Source organism: Gymnodraco acuticeps, unplaced genomic scaffold (assembly GCF_902827175.1).
Source record: "Gymnodraco acuticeps unplaced genomic scaffold, fGymAcu1.1, whole genome shotgun sequence".
NCBI lineage: Eukaryota > Metazoa > Chordata > Actinopteri > Perciformes > Bathydraconidae > Gymnodraco > Gymnodraco acuticeps.
Window position 1 is genome coordinate 1,047,116 of NW_022992276.1, and position 12,122 is coordinate 1,059,237.

At 41.2% G+C, this 12,122-nt stretch overlaps 1 protein-coding gene and 1 long non-coding RNA gene across 2 annotated transcripts; both read right to left on the reverse strand.

The window, feature by feature from the left end:
• Positions 1 to 3,760: 3,760 nt before the first annotated feature.
• Positions 3,761 to 7,403, reverse strand: LOC117540623 (chromodomain-helicase-DNA-binding protein 8-like). Its single transcript, XM_034207404.1, has 5 exons — positions 7,268 to 7,403; positions 6,660 to 6,771; positions 6,307 to 6,474; positions 6,015 to 6,169; positions 3,761 to 4,665 (listed from the first exon to the last, which is right to left on the reverse strand). The coding sequence occupies exons 2-4, from the start codon at positions 6,663 to 6,665 to the stop codon at positions 6,068 to 6,070; spliced, it is 276 nt and encodes a 91-aa protein (XP_034063295.1). The 5' UTR covers positions 6,666 to 6,771; positions 7,268 to 7,403; the 3' UTR covers positions 3,761 to 4,665; positions 6,015 to 6,067.
• A 146-nt stretch (positions 7,404 to 7,549) lies between these two features.
• Positions 7,550 to 8,760, reverse strand: LOC117540587. The gene is made up of 3 exons (XR_004568190.1): positions 8,512 to 8,760; positions 7,739 to 7,808; positions 7,550 to 7,657 (listed from the first exon to the last, which is right to left on the reverse strand). It is a non-coding gene; the product is annotated as an uncharacterized LOC117540587 (long non-coding RNA).
• Positions 8,761 to 12,122: the final 3,362 nt, after the last annotated feature.

Genomic DNA, 12,122 nt, shown 5'->3' on the forward strand with positions numbered 1-12,122 from the left:
CCCCCGCGAGAGTGAAAGTGAGAGGTGACAAGGGGAGCACGTCTGTAACTCGACACCGTTGCAATGAATCGACATCTGACCAATCACGGCTATGATACGGCCACTAGTGCAGGTGAAGAGATGTCGGCGAAAAGACAGTTTCAGTCCGGCGCAAGCAAGAGGGAAAAAAAAACAAAACATGAAGAAACTAGAGCGTCACTCGAAGGTGGGTTATTGTATGAGTCAAATGTACAACTTGCGAATGTTGTATAAGTCAAATTGCCAATTAATTGCCATATTAAACATCAGCTGCAATTCACGACATGAAGAAGGCAGTCTCTGCATAGCATACAGGCTATAGGAGATGCAGTTATTTCCAGCATTATTTATTTACCATTCATTCAAGTATGTGATGCGTTTTATCTGCTAATGCACAGGAGGAAGAGTGATACACTGTCTGTCTAGTTGGCTTACATAACAGTTAAAGTTTACAGCCTAAAAAACATGGAGCATTTATTTTCCTTTTATCCATTTTTATGTCAATTTGCACATTTCATGGTGACGCTCAGCCTCTCCCCTTAACTCCTAACAGTCATCATGTCAACCACAACACAGAGAAATACTGATAGAAATGTGTGTGTAGTTGTTGATACATTGCTGACAGAGGGAACTACGTTTGACTACAGATTTAAGAAATATCAGTTTTTGAACATGTCATAAGCATGTTTTGTCTTGAATATACAACTATATATAATAAAATAATATAGTATTTATATTATTGAATTGATTATGATTATTATTATTATTATTATTAGTAGAAGTAGTTTATTAGCATTAATTATATCTTAATCTTTTTTAGGCTAGTATTTGGCAGGAAATGCAGACGTATTCACCTGTAAACGCATACTGAACGACATACATGCACATTTACCATTTACCTCACTGTATAAAAAAGTAACTGTGTTGATAATAATAATAAACAGGAATTATATTTGCAAAGTAGCCTACTTTGTTTCCAAAAAAAAAAGTTCACTCTTGTCGGTTGGGTGGGGGGACTCATCTCACAATGTCGCTTGGGGCCCGAAGTTGGCCAGTTGATTGTGTGGTCCCTCTCTCTGTGTTTTTCCTCCCTGTCGTTAGTTTCCCTGGTGTGTCTAATTGTCTGATTGTGTTCACCTGTTGCCCTTGTGTTTCTCCTCCCCTGCCCGGCTGTTTCTCGTCCCGTGATTACCCCTCCCTGTATTTAGTCTTGTCTCTTCCTGTGTTCAGTGTTGGTTGTCTTTTGTTGGTGACTGAGTTCCCTCTCAAGTGTTCTGTTTTGTCCGAGTTTTATTCATATCCTTGAAATAAAGGTGTTATCAGTTTATTCTGCATTTGAGTCCTGCCTGCTTCACTCTACCGTAACAGAACCAACCAACCAATAAATGGACCCAGCAGATGATCCATTTGAGGTGGAATTACAACATTTTTCCTTTTATTTGGCTTGCTGCTATGATTAGTGGAAGGGAGCGTCCAGTGTTCTGCAGAAGGAGGCCGATAGGATTCTGCAGAGTTGCCGAGAAGCCCTTAGTAGGCGGAGTCGGCCACTAACGGCTTGACAGCAACGTCAGAGTCTAATCCCGCCTGCTCCAAATAAGGGCAAAGAGGCGGGACCTGCTGCCTCCGAACTGGAAGTAAACAGAGCTAGCTCAGGCTAAGAAGCTAAGCTAACATGACATACATTAGGGTGGCCAACCGTCCCGTATTAGCCGGTGTCAGTACCAGATATGTTCGGGCTACCAGATATGTTCGGGTGTATTTCCGTCGCATCCGTCATCCGTCATATCCGTCATATACTCACCTCCCTCCGCTCCCAGCGCTCTGCTGCCACACACCGGCCGTCTGTGGAACTGCAGCTGGAGGAACTCGGGACAGCTTGTTATGTGTGGCGTACTATGATGGGATCCCATGTACTTGTGCACATAAATAATGTTTCTAATTATTTACAATTAAAAAATATATATATTCTGCGTTACTTTAGCCAACACTTTTTTAAGGCCACTAGATTACATAATTACGAAATGTGTAGATGGAATACATATATTTCAGGTTGTTATTTTGTCATGATGTTTAATGTTTTATTTACCTTTTAGTATTTTTATATATAGTATCTGAACTTTGGAGAGGAGTTGGGAGACACACGACACATCAAATCACATCTACAGATCAAGGCGAAGCGAATGGAAGTACTCCCATACTCTATATACTAGCGTGAAAATGTTTGTGAAAACGTGTGCAAAGTCTCCGAAAATCCTAAAAATAAGCTCATATTTTAATTCCCCATAAATAAAACACATCATTCAGTAAAAACAAGGCCCCACTGATCATCTACTCTCTGAGACGATTCCAGGGATGTCTGGCTTGAGTTTCGACCACCAGGGAAAATGGACAAAAGTGCCCGAGATCAGCCTCTTAATTTACCCAGGGCCTAGTGCTTGGGTTTGGGCATGAAAATTCAGGAAACTCCCCTGAGTATTTTATTAAATATCTGAACTTTGGAGAGGAGTTGGGGGACACACGACACATCAAATCACATCTACAGATCAAGACGAAGCTAGTGGAAGTACTCCTAGCGTGTGAACATGTTTGTGAAAACGTGTGCAAAGTCTCCGAAAACGGAGCAGTGGCTGTGATGCTAGCTTTGCGGCTAGCGGTTAGTTGTTATTGTTTGAAGTTGTTGCTATGGAAACAACATGACGGAGAAAAAAATAATATCTTCTACATATAATAACGGACAAAGTAAAGAATGAAGTGTAGGCTATGCCTGTTTGAAGTTGTTGCTAAGGAAACAACATGACGGAGAAAAAGTATAATCTTCTACATATAATAACGGACAAAGTAAAGAATGAAGTGTCGGCTATGTTTAAATGTTCGGAATTTGACCGTGATGGCCCTCTTGAGTTGCCGTACGATATGACGAATATGACGGATGACGGATGCGACGGAAATACACCCGAACATATCTGGTAGCCCGAACATATCTGGTACTGACACCGGGACGCCCCGTATTTGATCCAAAAGGGGCGTGTCCCGTACGGGACTTTGTTTGTCCCGGACTCCCGTGTATAGGGAAATATAAAAAATATGTTACTGTTTGCGCGCAATGCAGTGTGTCTTGCTGCGTATGGAATGCCATTTAAGCCAAAATTAAATAAATACATAAATAATTAAATAAATACATATGAATATGGCTATGAAATAAATTAGGCAATAAATATGTATACATGTACATTTAAATACACATTTATTTATTTCATGGGACTTTTATTTCATAATGACACATTTATTTATTTCAAGAGACTTGTATTTCATAATGACACATTTATTTATTTCAAGAGACTTGTATTTCATAATGACACATTTATTTATTTCAAGAGACTCGTATTTCATAATGACATATTTATTTATTTCAGATGACTTGTATTTCATAATGACGCATTTATTTATTTCAAGAGACTCGTATTGCATAATGGCGCATTTATTTATTTCATGTGACTTGTATTTCATGATGAGACATTTCCATTCCTTATATGCAAATGAACGTGGTTAGCTCACAGATCCAGAGACCCAGACCAAAGCAACAGCACCACACTGACTACTCGAGAAGAGGAAGAAAATGGAGAAGGACTATAAGGCAAACTACTAAATTCTCAGAGTCAGACACATGGTCAGACATCGCATGTAATCTGATACTCTAAATGTCACCGCCAGAAATGTTCGCTTCTTCTTCTTCGATGTAAATTGTCCGTTGGCAAACCAGTTGACTTCTTCTTCTCTCGGTTTTTTGGCGGATTGCAAACAACTTTAAGGTGCATACCGCCACCTACTGTACATGAGTGTGAATCATCATATCATTCCATCTCTTAACTCATGGACGTATCTATGATCTAATCCAAAAATAAATAAATAAAAAACATAATAAATAAAACAAAACAACAATCTATGATCTTTCCTGACCTAATGTTAGATAATTGTACCTACCCCAGTTTCACTAAAGGTAAACAGTGCCTTTCTGGTAGCTCTTTCTCCCTCTCCCTTTGTTCCCAAAATACCAACCACACTCCATTCCCTCTCTGCCTCTAAAACGTTATCCTTTAGCTTTTCTCTTTCAGCTTTATAGATGTTCCACATTTTTCTTTAACTCCACAGTTCCTACACTTGTCACTGTTACTTTTCCCCATGACATGCAGCGTACCATTCAATGCTGTGTGATTCATTCTGAGTCTAGCTATCATCATTTCCTCCCTTCTGTTTCTTTCTTTATAAATATTTGTCTGCTGGCATACCAGCAGATCAGCATTTATCTATCACCAGCTTATGTTAGTATTAAATATACAATGTATTCTGGTAACTATCAAAATAAAGACATTGTATAGTGTTCATAACAGTATTTTTATTTAATAAATTATACTTAATACAATAATATTACCAAAAAAACCTACATCTAAATAAACATATCATCTAAAATAGATGCATTTGATTTAAAAATAACAAATATAATTCAAAATGTAAACAGCAACAAAGAAATTATAAACATTTGTTTTCTTTTTCTTGTTAATATCCATTATCTTCTCTGTTATGTATCTTCCGGTCTTTGCCAATCTGGCCAGCATTTCTTGGTCCTCCACGTCTTTCTCGTGCAGCAAACTGAAAATAAGAAACAACAATGTTTTAACAAATTGTATTAAATTATGTGATGATAGAACTGCAAACAGAATAGCTGAAACTTAAAAAAAAAAAATAACTCAGTTACCTCTAATCATTAAGCCATGTTTGTATCATTGGGTTAACTCTGTGTGTTGCTGCATAACACCTGACGTGGAAACGTTACTCGTGGATGGGGCTACAGAGCTACTAGAAAGACAGTCGAACCCGGTGCATTCCTCTGTCTGAATGTGGTGCACTTTTGCTAAATGTTTAGACAAATAGCTCGTGTTACCGCCCTTATATGCTAAATTCTTATTTCACTATTGGCAACGAGCATTTTCCACCTCAAGACCAAGCCCCCAGGAAGTGTGCCGGACTCTGAGGAAAATATTCGTTGTGTCCAAACGGTGGTACTACAATTTCCTTATCAGTCTGTGACGTCGACCGGCCCAGAAATATTTTTTCCCCATTGACTAACATTGGGAAAGAGACGTCTGTAAATCGGTGGATACTTTTTTTGAAACCAAATAAACTACCCAGTATGAACTATTGTATAGTTGTAAAATTCACTAAAAGCCGAATCTAGATTTATTCTCTCTCTCCATTCATTCTAGTGAGCCGAGAGTGTGTGCTCGGGGGCGGGGCTTAAGGGGCGCATGCTCTGTGAGCACACAAACGGGTTCTTCTGCTCTGACAGCCAGGCATGACGGGTAATCTGTGACGTTTCGCTCTCTCAAAAGTTGGGCCATTTTTACTTCATGCGCCAATGAGCAGCTCTCATAGGAAATAACGAGACCCCTCCTCCGACGCTGTATCCAGTTCTTATTATACATCCATGCTCAAGACGGGTAACATAACTACCCTCGGGGCGCTTAGTTCTCTCCGCCGTGTGTGTGTGTGTGTGTGTGTGTGTGTGTGTGTGTGTGTGTGTGTGTTGCATGGATGTAGCAGGTTCTGTTTGTAAACTGCCCCGCCCCCTCGCACACCGACAGGGGAGAGAGATCTCTCGTCTGGATTGGAAAGATCGAAAATAAATCATAGACACACTTTGTAGTCTTATTGCATATTAGAAACGGAGTTGGCGACAGTAAGACTGCGATATAATGTTTATGTAGATATAATACATATGACATCTATTTTTTAAATGTCTCCAGTACCGATAAAAAGATCGAGAACGTTGGACGTTAACGGTACCACGGTCTTTAATAATTCTGCCCCGGGGCCCCGTTAATACTGGGGCTCGGTACCCATCCCTAGTTTTAATTATTACATCATCAATATTACATTTCAAATAACCAAGTACTTGGTGTCTCACAAAGAGCAAGTGGCTAGTGCTGCTAAGAACATACCTGGTGATGGTGATGATGGTGGCTCTTCGCTGCAGGATCTGGTCGATGTCCTCCTAGCAGAAGCGATTGCCTTCGTCATTCTCGTCCATGATGGCGGCGTAGGCTCCTTTCCTCAGCAGGTCCTCGATCTCCTTCTTGGAGAACTGCTGGACCGGCTAAAGGCGACGCAGAGAGACATTTACACAAGTGGATTTAGAAAACTATTTTCGAAAATAAACTAAGCGTACTGCAACAGCGACTGACCCAAAAATGACTTGGCATCTAGAAATATGACAGATTTTCTTTTTCTCACCCCGTTGTTGTTGCCTTCTTTGTTCCCACTCATGCTCTGCAGTACGGCACAGTCCAGCCCGAGCTTCAGACTAGCTTTATCCAGCATTTCCCTCTCATAGTTTCTAGTGATCAGACGGTACACCTTCACCGCCTTAGACTGGCCAAAACGATGACACCGAGCTTGAGCCTGAAATAAAAAATTAAAAGAGGGGTCAAAAGAGCATCATGTGCAGCTGCTGTTCAACGTTTTTAAGCATTAAATTGGAAAATAATATACACTTAAAGAACCGAGGGAATAAACGGAAAGACTGCTGTTGTTGTAGTCCTATTGAACTATCTTTAGGACAGACAGAACAGATATATATATCGTACCTGCATGTCATTTTGAGGGTTCCAGTCAGAGTGGAATATCACACAGGTGTCCGCAGCAGTGAGATTCACAAGTTCTTGATCAGGTGTTTGATGTGGGCTGGCATGATCCTTTCTGCAGCGATGAATAAAGAAAACAAAGAAGACATTATTAATAATAGTAATGATGGTAACAACAATAATATTAGTATAACTATTTATATAGCACTTACACAATAATTGCAAAGTGATTCTCACAACAAAAATAAACAATATCAACAATAAAAAAACTAATTATTATAGGAATGTTAAGATACAAATAAATGATAAACATTCTAAGAGGCCGACTACAAAAGGTAGACTCAATGGCTCTTGATGACATCAATGAGCACTCCCAAAACATGCTGCTGTATAAAAAGAAATATGTCCAGATTTCTTCTATTTAGTGTTGGATGATTTGTTTTATTGATTGCTGATGGATGTTAAGATATGTTTTACAATTATAACAAAAGGATTATTGTAATTGGTTTACAAATCGTAGTTTTAATAAAATGACTAGCAATATAAGATTTATTCAACAGCGGTAAAGCATTAAGTTGCTAATTGAACGTACACTGAACTGTAAAACTTACCACTATTTAGGAAAGGACCTGATCAGAAGGATTGACTAGTAAGACAGCAAAGAGGTGGAGGAGGTCTCTGTCATGTACAACCATTGGTAGATGTTACACCTGAAAGAAAGATAAGGAAATAAGAGAAGACAGGAGGACAAACACCTTCTTAAGTAAAAGACGAAATCATGTCAAGCTTTACATCTTTCAGTCTTTACAATGCACTGTTGGAAATTACATTGCAAAGGCTAAATTCAAACTCAATACCATAAATAACTGGGTACCAAAGTGCTTTACCGATAGAACACGTTCCACACGGAGCAGCAACCATCCGGCTGGGCCTTTTGCTGCATATCATCTCCTCCCTCTCTACTGTTTCCAGTAGATATCTACTGCCTCTGTCCAATAAAACTGAAATGCCCCAAAACAATCATATTAAAAAAGTTGAAAATAATAACTTGCTTTTGGCATTCAAATGTATTAGAATCTCACCTTTTTCCTGGATGTCAGGAAGGCGTTCCCTTCAAGTCCGCAACCAGTCATAGGAATTCAAATGCAAAGCCTGACCGATGACAAGAGCGGGAGGCTTACATGTTACAAGATAAGTAATACCAGAGCAGTGTTTACGACATGCAGGGAACAGATCAAATCCCCTGACAGACTCACACACTTTGGTGATGACCTCATCTGATAATGATGTTTCATTTTTAGCAGCAAAGTAACATTACTCAAGGTATATGTTGGACCCAACTCATGTACAGTATGTTTTGCATCTCCTCAACAATGGTCTGTATAGTTGAGTAGAAACAAACTGTCCCTACAGTTTCATGTAGATTAACAAAGAAAAGTTTGCATTGCAATGAAGCACAAAACCCCTCTTTGTATTAAGCTAGCTGCCACAGAAAGTACAGCTTAACATGCTAACCTGGTAGAGTTAGCTAACGTTAGCTAACTTCATGTCCAACTAAAAACCTCTAACGTGCATTACATTGACGATTTTAAACACAACTTAACTCTCTCAACTTGTAAAATAACGTTAATTTAACATAACCCTTAAATAACTACATCACGTTTTTCAGGGGCAACACAAACTGCAGAAAACGTTAGCTGCTAACTGTTGTTAGCTAAGACAGCTAGCTCGTAACAATAGCCTCCTAGCAAACGTAAGGTTACGTTAACATTAACTTAACGTTGTAAGAAAGCAAAACGAACCTTCGAGACATATTTTATTCTCAGACTGGGTGTAATTGTGTAGCGTTGCTTACCTCCAGAAGGACTTTTAGCTGTTTCCCAGTAGAGACTAGAGAGAGCCGTCAGAGCGGTTGCTCTCAGAAGAGCAGCATTGGGCGGACCAGAGAAGAACCAGTTAAGCACCAGAAAAGCACAAGAATGGTTCTTGAACCGGTTTGGTTTATTGGCAGTTTGCAAACCACTTAAGAGTACTGGAGTGTGAAACAAAAGCTATTGAGTCAGTGTTGTGGTGCTGTTGCTTTGGTCTGGATCTGTGAGCTAACCACGCCCCGTTCATTTGCATGTAAGGAATGGAAATGTCTCATCATGAAATACAAGTCACATGAAATAATAAATGCGCCATTATGAAATACGAGTCTCTTGAAATAAATAAATGCGTCATTATGAAATACAAGTCATCTGAAATAAATAAATATGTCATTATGAAATACGAGTCTCTTGAAATAAGTAAATGTGTCATTATGAAATAAAAGTCTCTTGAAATAAATAAATGTGTCATAATGAAATAAAAGTCTATTTGTGTATTAAGTGTATTTAAATGTAAATGTATACATATTTATTGCCTAATTTATTTATTTTTGAATTTATTTCATAGCCATATTTATATATATATGTATTTATTTAATTATTTATGTATTTATTTAATTTTGGCATAAATGTCATTCCATAGTTGCGTGCCTGTGTGTTTGTGTGCTATATTCGAAGGGCACTAGGACCGCACAGTTGACAGGGCAGGCACAATGCTCGCACGTGTGTGTGTGTGTGAGATTTTCTCCGGTGGGCCGCAGGCGCAGCATCATTGTTTGTGTGGCATGTCAGCCTGTTCAGTCGTGTGGGAAAATGAGCGCTGCCGGTGGAGGAGGTGATAATGAAAGAGGAGAAGAGAGAGAGGATGTGGTTCTGGGCCCTGGCCCTTCTAAAAAGAAAAGACTTGTGTCTTACAACAAACAGTGGAAGAAAAACACAGTTGGGTAAAGCCCGTGAGTGCAGGTGTGTGTGTGTGTGTGTGTGTGTGTGTGTGTGTGTGTGTGTGTGTGTATGTGTGTGTGTGTGTGTGTGCGTGCGTGCGTGTGTGTGTGTGTGTGTGTGTGTGTGTGTGTGTGTGTGTGTGTGTGTGTGTGTGAGCTGATTGATGGGAAAATGGTTGGTTGAAGGATAACATTAAGTCTAATAATGATGTACCGTGCATGTTCACATCATGTATACTTTGCAATAGTTAATACCATTTTTCAAATATTTATTTTTTAACATTTTGGACAAAATAGCCAATTGTACATTGAGGTGCCCAGATGTGCCCACCTATCCGATTTGAACATGCTGATGTACAATGTGATGTAGTAGCCTAATGCAGATGTAAGACCATTGTGTTTGTATTGTGTTATAGGTATGCATAGTTTTCTATGCATTTTGAGGGTTTTGGGGGGTTTGACCCCTCGAACCCTAGGGGGCTGGCTCCCCCAAGAGAATTAAATAACATAACCCTAACACCGAAATAAAGTAACAAAAGAAAGTAACTAAATCCACCAGAAACCCGAAAATCTTCGCGCGCATGCGCGCGGGTGTCCCGTTTCTCCATTTCTGGAAGTTGGCAACCCTAACATACATGCATACCAAGTTACTGCTAACAGTGTAGTTCCCCTATATAAACGTTACATTCATAATCAAATGAGACAATCTGCAAGAGAATTAGCTATATTTTTGTATTCTTAATGCTTGTCATTCACACGTTAAGAAAAGAAGTACCGATACATAGCAGAACAATTGTGGCGATGTTCAGCTTAATAAGCCTTGTTCAACATAATTTATGGGATAATTGGGTCCCCTATTAACATTTGCTCCCGTTTAGCATTATGGGCGTCATAGCCATAGACTATAAAAGTCTTACCCAAGGCTGAATCATAAACTAAAATGTATATGTATGCATAAAGGGTTACGTCCTTAGCTGGCTAATAAGTAACAAGCTAAGCTACCAAGCACACAAACACCCGCGAACGGGGTTAACTTGTATAATATTAGTTCTGTTAGTACATTCAAGCGCACAGCACGACATTTTAATTGTCTGGTATTTGTAACAATATTCCCTAAAAGGCACAATCACCACGAACACGGCTAAAGCTAAAGGGTCAACTACAGTACTATGACTAACTAACGTTGTAGCCTCTATGGTTGTAGCCTAGCAGAGTGGACAAGTTGCTGTTAGCTGACAGTGAGGCATATACATGTCCATCAAAGTGACCACGCCCTAATTTATGCAAAAACTTTAAGACCTAATATAAATAAAAGGGTCGTGTTAGAAAACAATTCACTCACAGATTCATAATCATGAAGTTGGAATCTAACTATATCGATAATAATATGTATTGCATCCATGGGTAGAAACATGTTTTTTTCTACTGTAAAGTTGGGCATTTTAACATGGGGGTCTATGGAAATTGCTCCTTTCTGCAGCCAGTCTCTAGCGGCCCATGTATGCACTGCAACGTGTGGCACTTCCGTATTGGCGTCCCGGCTGTTCCCCAGAGTTTGCCGCTTGTTCCGGCCCCAGTTCCGGCCCCAGCAGCCATGGTTCCGGCTTCAGTACCGGCCCCAGTAGCCATGGTCCCGACTCCAGTTTCGGCTCCAGTACTGGCTCTCCGGCCGACGCCAGCTCGCCTTGTCCTGTCGGCGTACCGGCCGACTCCAGCCCCTCGTCTCCTGTTGGCTCTCCGGCCGACGCCAGCTCCTCCTGTCCTGTCGGCGTACCGGCCGACGCCAGCTCCCCGTGTCCTGTCGGCATACCGGCCGACTCCAGCACCTCGTCTCCTGTTGGCTCTCCAGCCGACGCCAGCTCCCCGAGTCCTGTCGGTGTACCGGCCGTCTCAAGTCACCTCTCCAGTTCCCTCTCAAGTCCCCTCTCGAGTCCCCTCTCAAGTCTCCTCTCGAGTTCCCTCTCGAGTCCCCTCTCAAGAACCCTCTCGAGTACCCTCTCGAGTCTCCTCTCGAGTCTCCTCTCGAGTTCCCTCTCAAGTCTCTTCTCGAGTCTCCTCTCAAGTCCCCTCTCGAGTTCCCTCTCAAGTCTCCTCTCGAGTTCCCTCTCAGGTCTCTTCTCAAGTCCCCTCTCAGTCTCCTCTCGAGTTCCCTCTCAAGTCTCCTCTCAAGTTCCTTCTCGAGTCCCCTCTCAAGTTCCCTCTCAAGTTCCCTCTCAAGTCCCCTCTCGAGTTCCCTCTCAAGTTCCCTCTCAAGTCACCTCTCGAGTCTCCTCTCAAGTTCCCTATCGAGTCCCCTCTCGAGTTCCCTATCGAGTCCCCTCTCAAGTCACCTCTCGAGTTCCCTATCGAGTTCCCTCTCAAGTCACAGCTCGAGTTCCCTCTCAAGTCTCCTCTCGAGTTCCCTCTCAAGTTCCCTCTCAGGTCCCCTCTCGAGTCTCTTCTCGGGTCCCCTCTCAAGTCTCCTCTCAAGTCTCCTCTCGAGTTCTTTCTCAAGTCCCCTCTCAAGACCCCTCTCGAGTTCTTTCTCAAGTCCCCTCTCGAGTTCTTTCTCAAGTCCCCTCTCGAGTTACCTCTCAAGTCACCTCTCGAGTCTCCTCTCGAGTTCCCTATCGAGTCACCTCTCGAGTTCCCTATCGAGTCTCCTCTCAAGTCACCTC